This window comes from Aethalodelphis obliquidens, unplaced genomic scaffold (assembly GCF_003676395.1).
Source record: "Aethalodelphis obliquidens isolate GAN/ISIS:26980383/991018 unplaced genomic scaffold, ASM367639v1 scaffold79, whole genome shotgun sequence".
NCBI lineage: Eukaryota > Metazoa > Chordata > Mammalia > Artiodactyla > Delphinidae > Aethalodelphis > Aethalodelphis obliquidens.
In genome coordinates, this window is record NW_020838023.1 from 7061734 (window position 1) to 7080344 (window position 18611).

The 18611-nt window shown below is 38.0% G+C and overlaps 1 protein-coding gene across 4 annotated transcripts in view; it reads right to left on the reverse strand.

Annotated features, from left to right (window-relative positions):
• Positions 1-18611, reverse strand: part of ENPP2 (ectonucleotide pyrophosphatase/phosphodiesterase 2) — a 109041-nt gene that overhangs the window by 58942 nt on the left and 31488 nt on the right. For 2 of the 4 annotated variants that reach the window (XM_027092546.1, XM_027092548.1), the window contains exons 1-4: positions 16827-16940; positions 16503-16605; positions 6511-6666; positions 1958-2083 (exon numbers count right to left, since the gene is read on the reverse strand). In XM_027092546.1, coding sequence (XP_026948347.1) covers positions 1958-2083; positions 6511-6666; positions 16503-16605; positions 16827-16859 — 418 coding nt within the window. In that variant the 5' untranslated portion in view covers positions 16860-16940. Of the gene's footprint in view, positions 1-1957; positions 2084-6510; positions 6667-16502; positions 16606-16826; positions 16941-18611 lie in introns of those variants that run through there. The other 2 variants (XM_027092549.1, XM_027092547.1) reach the window with 2 other exon arrangements.

Consider the following 18611-nt stretch of genomic DNA (forward strand, 5'->3'; position numbering starts at 1 on the left):
GTGTCCTGTTTGATACTCATTGTTTATGGGACGCCATCTAAAAAGAACTTCTGAAATAAAGCCTAGTGTCTGTTTTGGCTTACTAAACTACACCCATACATGATGGGAAAGTCTAGATTTAATAACCCCAAGTGGTGTTTATTTGAGCCTTCCGAGTCTAAATGGTTTGTAGATAAAAACACCAGTGGCGTCAGCGAACAAAATTCCATGTTTGTTTCCCTCCAGAAATAAACTGTTTGGTCATTAGACAGAACATTTTTTCCTAGGCCACCAAACATCTCATAGCCGTAGAAAACATGGCACAACTTCCCTTTAGTTGGGGAAAAAGATTTAGGCTACTCAGAGATGATAGATGGAATATTGCAATAGAGAGGTTATTCGCCAATGGATCCATGAATAGCCCTTGCACTTAGGAATAAAACCAATGCTATCTTTCACTTTTATCTTCCACTAAGATCTGGAAGCATAAAGCCATGTCTTTCTTGAGTTACTCCCACCAAGAATAGAGAACAGAAAAGAGCTTAGATACAAAATGAAGCTTACTTTGGAGAAAATGAAAATTATCAAAAAGCATTTGCTTTAAGTTCTCCTAAAACAAAAAAAGCATATGTCTTGAACATAAGTAACATTTGTGACCAAGACTTTGGAGAAATTGCTCCCATGTAAAGAGCACTGGAGATCTCCCTGGTCAATAAGAATCTAACCACTGACAATTGTGTAAGTACCATGCTCCTTAAAATAGGGAAGCTTTACCACACGTGTAATAACCCAGGCGTACATATGGGCCCTACAAAAGTACTGCAACTAGAATTTTAAACCAGCAAAAGCCAGCATTTCATGATTCAACGACCAGTGATACTTAGGACTTTATTTTCTCTTCTAATAGCCTTTGTGGCTTATTGGTACATTTACTAGGGAAATAAAAGGGAAAAGGAAATAAATTCTCAACGAGTTTTATGCTTTATCAACAGTTCCAATAATCATCTGGGGTAGGAAAAATGTTCAAACTCAGCATTCAAGCAGTATGTCTTGCCATAAATAAACACTATGCATATTTCAGAACTGATTTGCTTTTCCCCCAAAATATTTGAACAGAAACTCTATTTAAATGTTCCATGTCACAGCTAGGAAGAGGACTTAATTTAGACACTAAAAAATGACTTGCAAACTTTACACAAAGATCCTTGGATCCTTCCATTAACTTTAGAAGTGGGTGCGATGGTGGCTTAAAAATCCTTAAAGACAGAAACTGCATATTTTTATATGTTTGGCAGTCCATTGAGTAGTATTTATTATTGGAATAAAACCATCATATTTGACACTCAGCCACACAAAGTCAGCACACATGCATGTATGGCTTTGGGGTATAGCAGGAGCTATTGGTGTCCCATCCCCTTTAGCAGCTAGTACCCCCATCCCCATGCTGCTGCTGGTGCTTTGCCTTACAGCTTACAGCCAGTGAGTACAAAAGCCATGCCCCTTGCCTCAAAGGTAAGGACTCTGGGATTTACCTTCCAGAGCCCGCAGTAGGGCAGACCAAGGTGAGACCTCCCCTGAGGCCACATCCTTGCTTACTTTCCCCTCTCCCACATCCCCTGCTCCCTTATACGGTTTTCTTGCAGGGCACTCTTCCAATAAATTCCATACACACAATTCCTGTCTCAGGCTCTGCTTCTAGGAAACCTGACCTAGGACCAAGGCAGGAACTCTTTTAGAAATCTCCTCATTATTCCGGCTGTATCTAATTATGGCACTTGGGGTTATTTCCTTGTTATTTCAGATCAGTGAAATGCAGAGAAGCAAAACTAAGAAAGAAGCATGAGAAATTAGGAAGGACAACTCCCTCCTGCCTCCCAAGCCCATATCCAAGGTGATACAGCCACAATATCCAAGGTCTCTTCAAACATCTCCAGTTTTTATTCTTTCAAAGATCAAGCCAACCCGAGGAAACATGTACCTTTGCAAACCACTTGGTAATTAGTACAGCAGTCTCCCCTGGCCAAGCAGTCCTCTGAGCAGTGACAAGCATTGTCTTCATTTCTTACTTCTCCGCATCTGTCCTTTGTACACTCCCAGCCGCCAGCTGAAATCGGCACAACAGAACACTCACTGCTTCACACAAACCAAATAAAAGAGGCCACAATTGCTTACAACGTTTGCCAAGAAAAAGAGCTAAAATCCCACATCATTTAATCTGCTTGTGAAATTAGAGTTGGCCTGAGGCCTAGATGATATTTGGAGGACTTACAAATAGGATGGAGTTTTAATTTTTCAAATCAGAGTACAAAGCCAAATGCCACTGGGCTCCTTTGGAAAAATGAAACCCTTAACCATTTGCCAACTGTCCTAAATGACCCAATACAATGTATAGTGTGTAAGGTTTGTGATAGAGATACCTACCATTGTAGGCATAGTTGCTATAGCTGGACTCTTATTTTCCCAAGTAGCTTTATTTAAACTTTAATCAGCTTGATTTAAATACAAATGATAGTGCAACAAGGACCTACTGTACAGCACAGGGAACTCTGCTCAAATTATGTGACAACCTAAATGGGAAAAGAATTTGAAAAAGAATAGATACATGCATATGTATAGTTGAATCACTTTGCTGTATACCTGAAACAAACACAATATTGTAAATCAACTACACTCTAATATAAAATAAAAAGTTTAAAAAAAAATAATAGTGCAACTAAATGGCCTCTACCTGCTATAAGATGCACTTGGGGGTTAAAGTCCTAAACAGATATGAAGAGTATAAAGGTATACTAAAAACGTTCACAGCTCTAAGCATTGACCAAACTGTGGCCCTACCCACAATCAGAGGTCAGAGCCCTTTTTTCAAGGAGGTCAATCGCTAGGTTACAGATTTCTATCTGAGCATACTTGACTGGGAGCTCACACTCAACTCTACCAAGAAAATATCTTCGGAAAAGTAATATTTTTATTTTAAAGAGTGTGCTGTACTTTTTGTGTGACTTTTCATCTGCTAGACTGTAAGCCCCATGGAAGGAAAAATCACATCTCTCCTTTCACCGCTACATCCCCAGTACCTGAGTCTATCTACCTGGCACACGCCAGGTAGTCCATGAACACTTATTCAATCTAATTGAGAATTACCATGAAAATAAAATATGACTCTTTAAATTTGGGGTTGCTGTATTGAGAAACTTCAGAGTTAATTCATTTATTCAATAAATACATCTACTATATTTTCCGTGTTCTAGGTGCTGGGGAGGTAGTGAAGAACAAGGTCTTGTCTTCATGGAGCTTCCATTCCAATTGGGAAATACAGACCATAAGCAAGTAAACTAGTCAATGAGATCATTTCAGCGTGTGCTAAGTGCTGTGAAGGAAATAACAGGATGGCATGGATAGTGAGTGACAGGGGTGGGCCCGGTCTACTTGACATAGAATGGTCAAGGAACGCTTCTTTGAGCTAAAGGACACTTCAGGTCTTCACCTCTTAAAACGTGTCATAAGTGGAAAGCAATGATTTTAGAAAGCAGTGCTGACTGACATCTATACACTAATATGTATAAAATAGATAACTAATAAATGTATAAAATAGATAACTAATAAGAACTAATATGTATAAAATAGATAACTAATAAGAACCTGCTGGGGCTTCCCTGGTGGCGCAGTGGTTGAGAGTCCGCCTGCCGATGCAGGGGACACGGGTTCGTGCCCCGGTCCGGGAAGATCCCACATGCTGCGGAGCGGCTGGGCCCGTGAGCCATGGCCGCTGAGCCTGCGCGTCCGTAGCCTGTGCTCCGCAACGGGAGAGGCCACAGCAGTGAGAGTCCCGTGTACCGTAAAAAAAAAAAAAAAGAACCTGCTGTATAAAAAATAAATTAAATTAAATTTAAAAAAAGAAAAGAAAGCAGTGCAGCTCTTTAATAATATTCTACCTAGAGATACTACAGCTATGTGAATAAATGGATAAGGGGATAACAGCTGCCACACTAGAAAACAATGCAACTACTGTCTAGTTTCCATTCTTTTAGAATTACCTTTGCATCCTGATTCCATTCTCTGATTTTTTTTTAATATCCCCTATTTCCACTGCCTTCTCTTCCCAACCAGAATAAATGCTTGGAATTCTCTTGCCCAGGGTATGCTATTCCCAATGGTTAGCAATTTTCCAAGGTTACTTTGACTGATAGAGGTCATGCGAGTCCTTTTCCTCAATTCAGAGATAACTCTATCAACCAGTATTCCTCTCCTAGCTTATTCCTCTCTAGTTCCATAAGAAAATCCCTTTGCTCACAAAACAGCATCACTATTAACAAGCTAGGTTTATTGAGAAATTACTAACTTTGTATAAGAATGAAATTTTTAAAAATTCAGTGAACTACAAGTAAGGTATGATTCAGTCAGCTGTATAATTTTCAAAGCAAATATGGGAATAAACACAAAAAACATTGAACTTTATTGGATAACAAGAAAGTTACCTATCAGAAAAATATTATTTAAAATGAGAACATGCTGAAAAGGGAGTGCTGCAAAGCTCTTGTGCCCTTTGAGAGAAACATCAACTTTGAGAAGTGTAATTCTGTAATATATATTTAAATTTTAAAAATGCATATACGCTTTGATCCCCAAATCCCATTCCTCAGAATTTATCTCAAGGAAAATAGGCAAAAATATGAATATGTATGAAAAATATTCATTGATACATTGTTCATAATAGCAAAAATTACCGAAACATAAATGCTGATCAGTTACTCAATGAAGTAGCTGCATCTGTCCAATAGAATACAATGTAGGCATTCAAAAGGGGGATGTGTACAAAGGTACACAAATACAGATACACCTCACACAGGCATAAATACACACATGTATAAATGTGTACACACATTCTAAACACACACCCAGTCTCAGAGTTTACATTGAAACATTGATTGTGCTTATCTCTAGAGAGTGCTGTGTCAGCATAGTAGAATCTCAGAGATTTCTGTTTGCTCCGTCAACATTTTGCTATTATTTTATATTTTATTCTTCCACATTTGACCTTGTTCATTTCCACAGGGAAATGAACTACTTTAAAGTGCTATTATAACCCATATTTATTAAACTTGGGAAGAAAGGCATGAGCTACATACAGAGAGAGCTAACCTAAAGGCAGGAGATCCATTAAACTTTGCAAGGAGCTCCAAGATCAGGAATCTGGAGGGCTGAGATGACGTGTCAGGGACAAGATACTCAAGGTAGAGAGGAAACACACAACATTAGCTAGTTCCTCAGTGCCAAGCAAATACAGACCGCTGGTTTGAAATAACACTTTAGAGCCAAAAACTCTCCTGGAACATCTGTTCCATCCATATATTCAGGTTACAAGCTTCTCAGCATTTAAGTTTACAAACCCACAACTAAGGAAGCTGGGAGAAGTTCCAAAGGAAAGTAACCCAAAAAATGGCCAAATGTTTGGAAAATGTATTATGCAAAAAAACAGCCTAATAAAATTCTTCTTATCTGGGGCAGAAAACAAACAAATCAGAACTAGTAAGGGGGTTGACATAGGTTTTCATGTAAATCAGCGGCTATTTCTTTAGTAAAGGAGAGTAATGTCTCTGTTTCTCATGATGTCATTAGAAAACTCAGACTAATGTTAATGATAATATAAGTCAGATTTTTGAAAGAATCATCTAACCATAAATGTCTGCAAACAGGTAATAATTTATCAAGAGAGCTGTAGAATCAGTGTATCTAATGGTGTTAAGAGCAGGGTTGCTCATCACCTTTCCCAGAAAATTTGAACGTGATGTTGCCCAGAGGCATGATGGATAGCCTACAAGGTATCTCAAAAGTCCCCTCTAAAGTGTTAGGCTTTGGAAACAGAGCAGGTAGAATGGCAGGAGTCTCCAAAGTGCTTCTTCTCAACTCATGTACATTCACTCAGAGGCCTGTATATTCTACTGACTCTTCCAATAGGGAAGAAATGTAAAGGAAGGTCAGGAACCTGTAGAGGAAGATCTGAGAGGTGCCTTGAGCACGTGACCCCAAGTAGAATTCCATAACAATTTTCTACTTGCACTGAGAACAGGGAATGACATCAAAGTAGTATAGTAGTAGACTATAAGATGAAATAAAACAAACGTTAGAAACTGGGCAGGCAAACAAAACAATTAAAGTTGAAACAACAACAAAAAAAAAACCCCAACACTTTAAGAATGTGCACAGTTTCAGCCCAGGTATCCTAGCAGTGAATGAGGGAATTGACAGCAAGAGACAGAAATGATAAAGATGAAAAAAAAAAAGGCTGGCCTCAAATACTTCCAAAACTAGCAAATAATGACTGCAGCTGCAAAGAACCATCGTTGGGTGGGTGTTATGTGGACACAACAGTCACATAGGGTGTGCTCATAATAAAACTGATAATCATTCAAGAAACAAAACTAAAACTCACGGTTTGGTTTGGCCAAAGCAGAACGGCAATGGCAGGTTGTACAACAGCAGGGGGTCTTAAGCCATCTAATCAAGGCTAGAGAAGACTCAAAAGTTACACACCTGTCTTCAAACAAAGCTCATCAAAGTCATGGCAGCAACTGCTGTAGCTCTTACACAGGTTGTCACACCGACAATCAGGGGGTCCAACCTCTTGAAGTTCAAAGCATCTGCCCTTGCAAGATCCAGAGGTGTTGGTCCAGGGGGAGTCTGATAACACTACAAGATACAAGAGACAAAGGCAAGGGGGTTAGGGAATGGGTTATGTTGCTATGGAGGGGTGACCCTGTGTAGCAATACAATGCGGTGATGCAGTCAGACTCTGGCTGAGCAGCCGGATCCATCACCCGCCGTCTATGTACCTTCAGCAGGTTCCTTGTTCCAGTTTCTTCATCTGTAGAGTGGAGGATTAATAGAAGCAACTCGAGGTTACAATGAGAATTAAATGAAACAAACCATGCAAAACACTGAGCAGGGTGTCAGCCATGTAGAAAGTAACAAATGTTGGCTATTGGTTTTACTACTGTTTTCAATGATTATTACCACAAAACTACTGTTTACAATGATTATTACCACAAACATGAGGGATAGTTTCTCTGTGGATGCTGTGATGCCAAGAGAGAACAGAACTTTGAAGTATATACTTAGAAAGAAGAGTTCGTTCCCCTATTCAAATATCCATAGCTTTTGTAAGGAAAATTGAGCCTAAATGTTCTGAGAACAGTCTGAACAGATGGGATTGGAATAGAAGACTCTTAAGATCTCTTCCAGCCATAAAATCTACACCTATAACTAGGGTTACACAAACACAAACTCTACAATCTCGGCTTTTCAAACATAAATCCTCCTACATTATCTTCATATGATATGATTGTATATCTAGAAATCTCAAGAACCGACTAAAACTTTTAGGAAAAAATAATTCAATGAGATAAAAATTCCACAAATTTGTAAAATACAGGCAGTATAAGTTCAAAAATTAAATGGAAGTTCCATTCATCATAGTACCTAAAAGGTTAAATATCTAGGTATAAATTTAATAGGATGTTTAGAACCTACATGAAGAACACAGTAAAACTCTACAAAAAAAGATATTTTAAAAGATTTAATTAAGTGGTAAAACATACCATCTTGGAGGTAAAAATATCAATATTACAAAAATGTCGGGAATTCCCTGGTGGTCCAGTGGTTAGGACTTTGTGCTTTCACTGCTGAGGACCCAGGTTCAATTCCTGGTCAGGGAACTAAGATCCCAGAAGCCATGGCACAGCCGAAAAAAACAAAAACAAAACAACAACAAAATGTCAGTTCTTCCTAAATAAACTTAAAGATTCAATGCAATCACAATAAAAATACAAAAAGGAATTCTTGAAACTTGAGAGGATATTAAATGCTTATCAAAAATAAATATATGAAAACAAAAAACACTGAAAAGAAAGTAAAATATATTCTGAAGTTAAATAATTAAAACAGATTGGTTATAGAAAATAAGTAGATCAGTGCTGGGCATGAGGATGAGAAATAGGACCAAATATAAGAGAAGTGATTTTATAATGAAAATAACATTTTAAATCAGAGAAAGAAAGAAGGATTAATCAAGAAGTGAAAAAAAGATTTATCAGTAAGTAGTGCTGGGCTGACTGGAAAAATTAATCTGGATCCTCATCTTAGCTTACAAAATAATTAATTTCTGACGAATGGAAAGTATAAGCAGTGTCATACCTGTTGTTAGGAATGAAAATTTTTATTAAAAATTTTATACAATTTGGAAGTATCTATCAACACTATTAAATGCATATGAATCTTTCACCCAGAAATTCGACTACTAGGAATTTTTCTCTCACATATATTTGCAAAAGTTTGCCAAGATACACGTACAAGAAAGAATCACTATCTCCATAAATGGAATATTGCCCAGCCCTTAAAAAGAACGAGTCAGATCTGCATAGGCTAATATGGAAAGATCTACAAAATTGATAAACACATTTTTTTAACCAGCAAAGTACAGAAAACTGTTATAGTAGTAAATAGTACATATAGTTGATATATTTTGTGTTAAAAATAGAGCCAAAGCAATAAGGATAAAGATAAATATAAAATAAAAACAGAGGCCAGAGCTCGAGACGAGACAGAGGGTGAGAACAGAGGCATTGAGACACGGTGCCAGTATGAATAACCATTTTATTTTCACTGTAAGAAACTCCTTACAGGAATTACCTTTGGGGAAAATGAGAAAGAGAGAAGCAAGGAGACTTCTTACTTTTCTGCAGTTTGAAACGTCTAACATTTTACAAATGTCCTTTTGGGTTTTTGCTTGCTTACTTCTCTCTCTCGTGTATATATGTATACATGCATGTGAACATATGTGTGTAAAGTATATGTTATATAATATTGATATACAAATATCCTAACAAATGTTATTTAAAACATGATATTTGTAATTTTATTTCCTTATTTACATTTACAAATTTTTCATTTTTTTATGATTAGTATTCATTACTTATAAAATCAAAACACCAGAGGCAGGGAGAGAACAGATGTTAAATGACATTTCTAGGTTCACCGAAGCCATTTATCTGAACATCCTGTTCATCCCTTAGTTCTTTGTCCTCTTTAAAGTCAGAGTCACCCAATCCTCACCCATATGGCATTAGATCAGTTCAACTAAAGCAAACAGATTCACTAGACCATGAGATGTGAAACACTTTTACATGGTTCATTCTGGGATCTTGAAATACATACAAAGCACACCAGTTCGGTTTAAGAAATAACGTCAGGTTTCCAATGCAATGCCTTACCTCTGGTTCCTAAACGACATTTTTCTATTGACTTTGGCCAACCAATCAACAGTGCATGCTGGACCCTAAGAAACTATGAGGGGAGGAGGGTTGAGAAGTAGAAAAAGGAAAAATAGAGAAATCCTATAGTAGAGATAAGGATAAAGATAAGAAAAATGCTTATAATTGAATTTTTCCTTTTTCAAGGGTACTGCTTAGACAGAATCATTCCAACAGCCATCTAATAAATTCTGAGTAGTATTCATGCCTATGAGCTGCATACATAAATATGCTTGGCTACACTTATAGCTGAGATAATCAGAAGAGATCCAAAGGCACATTGTTTGTAGTTGTTTACTTGTCCTGGCTCCTCTTCTTCATAGCATCCCAGCCTGCATGTGAAATTTTCCTCCATTCATGCCCTTTGCTTTCCCCTCATCATAATCTCTTTCTTCTTTCTTTCTTTCCTTTCAAAATATCTGTACAAAATTTTAGCCATTTTAAACCTTTCTTCATCCATTCTATCAACGTGATTTTTACTCTTTTCTTACAAAGTTGGTTATTCTCTAAGTTTATCCCTTAACTTTGTCTTTGAAAATAATTGAATTTCCCTCAATAGCTTGCCCCTATCAATTCTAATCTTCCTTGCCAACCCTTAAACTGAAGACAGCTTTGTTAAGAAAGATTTGCCCTTACACTCATAATGCAAAGATACATCTCATAAAAGTACTCAAGATGGGGTTACCAACAGCTTTCAGATGAGAGCGAATTCCTGGGCCTATGTGGATTAGGGACACATATGACAAAATTCATTCTTGGCTGACTTGGATTCAGCTGACAATGGCAGGAAGAGAAATAGGAAGATAAACAATTGAGCTGTAGACTTCTTCAAGTTCGATGAGCCCAAGAACTGAACTGCCGCAACTTTTCTAAGAAAATAAAGGGATAGAGTAGAACAAAGTTCGCTTTGCCTTTCCAGGGCCTATTCCATCCCTGCCATCTTCTTTCATAACAAGTTCTAGCGCTGCTTCTTTCTCTAGTTCTGTAATTCTTCCCCATGTGCTGGCTTTTTCATTTCATGCTGTGGTCCCGTGTCCTTCTCCCCACACCAGGCTAAGCACAGATTTTAGGACTTCTCTTTTTATTATAACTGATTGAATGATCAAACATGGAAAGATTCTCTGACTTACTTTGCTTGAAGTCTAAAATCTGTAAAGCCTTCCTTTTCCAGACCTAATAAGCTCAGAACTAACAAGAAAGATAAAGACAAAATGAAACAAACAAACAAAAAACTTGAAAACAATCAAGTCAGAAATCTGTGCTAGGTGCAATGGGGGTTTGAAATTTTGTATGAGACATTTGCCAATTTAATAACATACTTAAATTGTGTTATTTTACTTCAAAGAAACTAGTCTGTTCCAGAATCTTAAAAAATAAATGTTACAGATCAACACAGATGGAAGTTTTTTAAAAATAGGGACCTTAGGGCTTCCCTGGTGGCTCAGTGGTTGAGAGTCCGCCTGCCGATGCAGGGGACACGGGTTCGTGCCCCGGTCTGGGAGGATCCCACATGCCGCGGAGCAGCTGGGCCCGTGAGCCACGGCTGCTGAGCCTGCGCGTCCGGAGCCTGTGCTCCGCAACGGGAGAGGCCACAACAGTGAGAGGCCTGCGTACCGCAAAAAAAAATAAAAATAAAAAATAAAAATAGGGACTTTAAATTTTTAAATATGTGTGTAACGTACATGTATGATATGCATAAAACAATGTTATACATTTCTCTTTTTTTCACAGAAGCATAATTTCATGATTTAGGGAAAAAACACCAATATAAAACCTGATTTATTTCATTCAAATTCATAATTCTGAGAGAAACAAGTGAAATTATTTTTATTTCTTTAAGTAAAACTTTATTTCTAAAACATTCCATCTTACCGTATCGACACAGAGGTAGCATTGTGGAATTCTGGTGTCATTTATATACAGAAGAAATACTATTGATAATTTAATTAGACTATTGGAAAGAACCTAATTCATGACAAGAGTTGTGACCTAAACATTACTTCATCCTGGAGTCCCAATCATATTTCCCTTCAACTCTCTCTGCAAAATGGAAATTTTCAGATTTGGATGATGGCCAGTGAAGGAGGCTGTATTTAAGTTTGCAAACATTTAGCTCAGCATAAAGCTCGATGATTCTTCTAAGTTTTGTCTGGTCCTGCATTCAGAGTTTGTGATATGACACCCTCTATGTTCCTCCCATTCTCCATGGTTCCCAGCCCTAGTATTTCCTGACAGTGAGAGTAAAAGCTTGAAATGAAACAGACTGTGGTTATGTCACCTCCTTTTCAAGAGCGTTGAAACAGATCTGGTTCTCCTGTGTCTTCCTGCCCTGTCTGAAATATAAAATGCAAGGAAAGGAGGCAGACAACGTGAACGACACTCAAGATACCACCCAACTCCAGGATTTAATACTGTCTGATGCCTCTTCTGGAGTATATGATTCGTTCTTTCTGGTCATACCTCTCTGTACTGAAGTCATTTTTTCTTTTTGTTGTTTGTTTTTCTTTTTTTTTAATTTTTTAAATTTAATTTAATTTAATTTTTATTTTTATAGCTGCTCTACAATGTTGTGTTAGTTTCTGCCATACAACAAAGTGAACCAGCTATATTATACATATATCCCCTCCTTTTTGTATTTCCTTCCCATTTAAGTCACCACAGAGCAGTGAGTAGAGTTCCCTGTGCTATACAGTAGGTTCTCATTAGTTATCTATTTTCTATGTAGTAGTGTATATAGGTCAATCCCAATCTCCCAGTTCATCCCACCCACTCCTTCCCCCCTTGGTGTCCATACATTTTGACCTCATCCCTTAGAAAGCAGCACTTACATACAGGCCTACATGTCTGTATCTCTGCTTCCTAAATACATCACTTTCTATAAATACCTATTACTTAGGCATCACTATTCTCTCCTCTTCACAGCTTCCGAACCAGATTTCATAGACAATTTTTTTAATAAATAGGTCCACCTGGGAAGTTTTCAAACACCTGTACTTTCAATGTGTTTTTAAATACAACATCCTCATGTAGAAAGACCTCATAAACTACAAGAAAACAGATTTCTAGATGACTTGAATGAAATTTAAGACTTTAATTTCACTTATAAACCACTCAAATAGCATTTATGAGAGTAGTCAGTAGTGTAAGTCTGAACGATTTACAAATCTGCTACCAAACAATGAAACATCATTTTATATAGCAGGTATCGTCAACTTGATAGGGTAAAAATTTAGACACTGACCTTCAAACAAAATTGGAGGTAAATCATATACTTAACACTTTATATTCTCATCAGTCTTAGCATGGCATTTTGTTTTAAAAAGTCTTTTCGGATAAAGAGGCAACATTACCCCCATTTTCCTGGTTGGAAGAGCAGAGCTCTAGGCCTAACTTGAGTTAGCAAAGGCCTAGCTGCAATTTCAGATCATCTGACTATAACTACAATGCCATTTTCATTAACAAAGGATTTTTCAAATTATGTACATAAGCTCTGAATTTTAGATATTCTTTTTAAGACATGATCTTGGAAGATATATTCTATTTGAACTCTATTGAAGATGGAGATTTCTGGTTAATGCAACAAGATAGAAGATTCCGTATCATTTTTAAGATAAATGAAAAACCACTACACCAAAGCACCAATTAAAAATGAACTGAAAAATCCATGCCCTCCTTAAATTCTAATTCAAATTATTTCATTCCATTGACTTAAACTCCCTCTGATTTCTACACTAGATTTAACATAAAATCCCATGACGTGATAGTCCCCTTAATTTTCCTTGCAGAGTAATGACTGATATATCTGTCAGCTTTGCAGTTCCTACATGCTGCCACCCTATCATTTAAGTGACTTTTCATTGTAGAATGAGGACTGAGCTTTCCAGTCCGTATTAGCCAGTTATTCACAAGCTTATAAATTTCCCTTTGTCTTTCAAGTATTAACTTGCTTCTCTCAGAGGATATCCCATTTCCACCTGGAGACTGGAAGAGTACATATCACCAACTTCAGTGAAATAGACTCCACCACCACACCACAAACATACACATATATGCACATTACATGAGTGCGGACACACTTGTATACACATACATTCGCCTGCAATTTTAAAGGTAAATCAAGCTGACTACATCAGATGTATGCGACAAGGATGTCAAACTGAATTGCACATATTCTTTACATTCTCTTTGAAAAGTTATTCCAGCCATCTCATTTACAGGATGGCCCATTACATTTACCCAACAGAATTATAATTACCTCTGCTCATTTCATATCTTCTAATAAATCTATAGATCTTCTATGATCTGGTAGAGGAAATCCTATTCTACCATGATTTCCAATAGATCCCAACATCCTAACAAAAAATCCAGCTAACAAGTGTGCTAGTTAATTAATTATAACAGTTTGCACTGCCACAGCCTTGAAACTTAACACCTCAGTCTGTAGTACGGCAGCAAGGGTGTGCATGAATATAGAACATTCTCAGCTACAGTTGAGGATTCTGAGCACCTACATTTGCTCAACAAAAAACTGAACGCTTGTGAATGAGAGGTCTTGCTCCGGTCAGTCTGAAGCTGGCCGTATGTCAATACCCTTTATGTTCCTTCTATTTGGTGGAAAGATCTCGAAGCATCTAGCTTCCCAGGATTTCTCTGGAACATGAAAGCATTGTTGAAAATAAGCGTAGCAGCCTTTCCTCCTAGTACCTTGTTCTAATACATAAGTAATCGTTCACCCAGTGTTTTCCGATGTGTAGGCTTTGCTGACAGAATAACCAACTATATGTGTCATTTCAGGCACATATAGCATTTAAAAAGATGAAAATGCTTAAATTCTCTGCACTATGCTCTCACTCAGTTTCCAAAGTACATCTTGGTCTTTATTCAGGAGAAATCATCCACAGTGCCTAGACAGCCAGTAAGCTATATCAACAGAAAATTTAAAATAAAAAGTGTCAGGTATACCAAAATCCCAAAACTCAGACTTAAATGGCATTGTGTCCCAAGACTAATACTTCTTAGCCGTAGAATTTTCACTAATAAATTTTTTTAGAAGATACCATAAAGGCTGAAAATAATCAATGATTTAATTAAATAATTCAAGAAGCAAATATTTTGTAGTATGTTTAAGATCACTTCGATTTATAGATGCTAATTTAGATTATATTATTTTTCCAGAAGTAGCATTGATTCGTTAGTTCTTATAGTTATTCTTAATAATATATGGAAATAATTTATTATACACAAAATATATTCAAGGATTAGTAAATCTGGTCTATATTTTTCAAGTTCTCCTGAAGAGAGCACACACATTCAAAAGGCAATGAAACAGAGTGGACAGAATCATGGGCTTTTTTGTTTCAAATCCAGAATGAAAATTAAAAATCATCTAGGCCTGTGCCTTGTCGTACAACTAAGGAAGCAGAATTCATAAGTGACTTCCCCAAGACGGCCCAGCAAGTGATACAGATCCGGGGTGCCAGTCCAGGACTTTCATGACCATTTTCCAAAGAAGTCAACTTTGGAAATAATGGGCGACTTGATTTTACAACGTTCATCAGGGAAATCACTTTTAATATCAGTTTTAGCCAAAGTAATATATTAATACAATACAGGAAAAAAGTTCCTTTAGGGTCCATTGGAAAGAACCAGCAATGGGCTCTCAAGATGTTAGCTTGCCCACGTGACCAAACTAAGGATCCAATTCCCCGCTTCCAGTCTGAACAGTTACAGTCAGTGTGAATGGGAGTTATGCTTGTCTGGAACAAGAAAAAGAAGTCTTTGAAGAGAACATTTGCTATCAATCAAAACAGGATTCTCCAGCCTAGTGATCTACTTTCCTCCCCTTCCCCAACAGAAGACAACTCATTCTGTCCATTTGGCTCCCTGGGGGTGCAATTTTTTTTTTTTTTTTTTTGCAGTACGCGGGCCTCTCATTGTTGTGGCCTCTCCCGCTGCGGAGCACAGGCTCTGGACGTGCAGGCTCAGCGGCCATGGCTCACGGGCCCAGCTGCTCTGCGGCATGTGGGATCTTCCCGGACCGGGGCACGAACCCGTGTCCCCTGCATCAGCAGGCGGACTCTCAACCACTGCGCCACCAGGGAAGCCCAGGGGTGCAATTTTTTATCATCTATTTTCTCACTTTTCACCCCAAGCACACCCCACTTGGACTCACTAAACTACTTCTAATATAATTTTTTCACCCTTACTCAAAAGTTGCTTGATGTAAGGAAGACTCAGTATTCCATCAATGTATGGATCATAACTTGGCTAATAAGTGCTCGTGCTGGCTAAACAGAGACAGGTGAGAGTCTCTTATGAGTCAGGTCAAGAAATACAGTGCAGAGAAACACAAAATGCACAGGAAGGCAGACGAACCTGCTGAGATGTCAGGAACAGTCAAGAAAAGATTGCCCCATAGAGTACCCATTACTTCATATGTAATTTTTATTCATAAAACCATTGGCAGCTCCAATTTCCAGGAAATTAACCAACTCATTACTTAAGACCTGGTCAGTTAAGCCCCGCCATCTGCACAAGGAGCTCCTTCATAAGAATTCCCACACTGCTTATGGCACAGTGTATTGTAAACGAAAACTCTTTCACTTCAGCTCTATTAGTTAAGTCAAGGTACACTATTAAAACTTACCCCTCCTCAGCCCAAAAGAAAAATCAATGAGTGCAACTCAATCTTGTAAGCTCCTCTAGGCACCTCCTCTCTTTTATATTTTTCCTGTTCTAGGTAAATCTTAATCTCATAGCCCTGAAGTTTCACAAAGAGAGTTCCCTGCCTTTTTTACTTCCATTCCTATTTTTCTCTAGGTCAGAACTTTCTGGAAGCAAATACTACATCTCATACCACATGACAATCAATCAAATTCATGTATCTTTAATATTACGCCAGCACCTGTTCTCACCGCTTCTGTTTCAGCCTTGTCAATTCACAAGAGCTTTAATATTATCTTAACATTTAGAAATTTCAGAGGACAGAGATTTAAATAGCCAGTGATCTAGCATGAAGAGATCACAAATGCTCTCTCATTAAACCACATTATCCTATCTGAATTATACACAGAGCTGCTTTTATTCCAGAGACATCTAGGACTAAAGTAGTTACACTGCAAGATCAGTTTAAAGATGAATTTCTTAATGAGCTGACATTGATGACCCAATGTATAAAATTTTTTAAAGATTGAAAATGGGAATAGTTGCTACACTTACCTGTAGGAGGGCCTTCATCCCATCCTTCTGCCCTCTTAATTCGATTTGCTGTGAATCCTAAGCAGATATTGACCCCAACAGCAAAAGTGAACAGGGATATTACCTAAGGGAATAAAGAGCTCAAATTGTCAATGCAGCCAGAGAAGCCTAAATCAAATTCCAGGAAGGCAAAATGCAAATGCCTTCAACATCACCACCCAATCTCACAACTTCCCAAAGGCACCATACAGTGCTGTCTTCATTTTAGAAACAAAAAGAAAATTCAAAATCAGGAAGCAGCTCTGAAAACCAAGGCTTTCCCGTGGCATTCTGTCATTCTCCTACCTGATACAGCTGACAGGAGTTTCTCCTGGCCATGGCAGAGGGTTCTTGGAAAGCCTTTTGCAGTGTGTTCTGTTTGCCTACACTGAATGCACTGCTTTTTGGGGCTGAGTCCAGTCTATTAACTACAAGTAATCCCACCTGGGAGGTTGACAGGCTCCTCTGATTTGTCCACAGCTTGATTTCATCACAGTTTGTTCACAAATCGCAGCTCTGAGCATAAGAAGCTTGAAATATCCCTCTCCTTCTCTCCACCCCCTATCTGTCCCTCCCCTGACACACAGATACTTTCATGTGGTTTCCTCTGGTAACATAAGGGTTTCTTATGTCGCTGTAGCCAATAACACTGCATGTTCATTTTTCTTCCCTCCTAAAAACATGGTTTTAAAAAAAGAAACCAAATGCATTTTATCCGATAAAAATGAAACAGAGCCATAAAAGGGTTTCTACCCGCTCTAAGCTTTTAAGGTTTACAATGTAGTTATTCAATGTAGTCAACCCCACGACTTTATTTTTTTTAAAAGGAAAGTTTTATAATTTATAAACCTAATAACTTTCTCTGTCTTGCCTATTTATTTATTTTTCTGGCAGTTTAAACGACCCTGTCCCTTTTGCCACATTCTCGGCTACTCCCGACTCCTCAAATATTTCTCACGATGAAATCTCCCACGATTGTAACTCAACACAAGAGATAGCATTATGTTTCCCCATGTTGTTGTTAGAGTTTAGAGAAGTAACTTTTATCAAAATACTGGGAATGTCAAACTAAGCAACACAGTTCTTCTGCCCGGTGAGGAGGGACAATATAACTTCACGTCTCTCTGCCTCTTCCTCCCGAAAAAACTGTCAGCTTGGGTTTGGGTTTTTTTTTGGGTTTTTTTGCTTTTGTTTTTGTGGTTTTGGAGGGGTGTGGGAGCAGCAGGGGTGGGATGGAAAAGCTTTATTAATGATTGAATTGAGGAAGGAAATCTCAATGGCAGCAAGAATTTAGCTTTAAAGAATTGCTTCCCTAGGTTTTTCCCAGATAAATTATCATCTAGCCACCAAACACTGTGCCCTTTGATGCTATCGTGAGCATTAAAGTCTCTTTACTAACCTAGTTGGCAATCAGGAGACTCCTAAAAGAAATCAAGGCCTCAAAAGCTGAGAGGTCTTTAAATACTGTACACTTTTAGGATTCAAATGAGGGAGGAAAGCTTATCTTTGGATTTTCTCTGGCCGGACCCGGTGACCATGGTTCTTACACACAGCATATGTGTGTATGTAAACAAATACGGCGCTTACCATGCAACAAATTACTGAGGAAGCAGTGGCTCAGCTCAAATAAAACCTGATAGCACAAAAGCCAGAACTTGTTTATGGTGGATTGCACATTAGTCCTGGGTTTCATTAGATATTCTATAATTTAGTAACAGCTAATTGAGCAAAAGAAAAAAACACAGTGCCAAACTTTTAGCTGCCTTTCTAACGTCCTTTTCATTTCGCAGTCTTGCAGAGATGGCAGGCTTATGAATTTTCCTATGGAAGTCTCTTGCTTTAGTCTGTGCCATACTGAAATGATTTGGGGTCCTGCATTTAGCAAGGCTTATGAAAGATGTTAACCCCACGTAAGATTTTTTTTACTCTTTATGTTCAATTTCAAGATGCAGGCTTGCTTGTACAGAGGACAACTCGAAAGCTAAAAGGAAAATTGCAAGGCAGTCCTGTGACTGCACTCTATGGCACAGTGTTCCAAAGGTGCTCCCCTGCCCTCGCCAATTTCCCCAGCCCTCACCGGAGTCCAGCAGA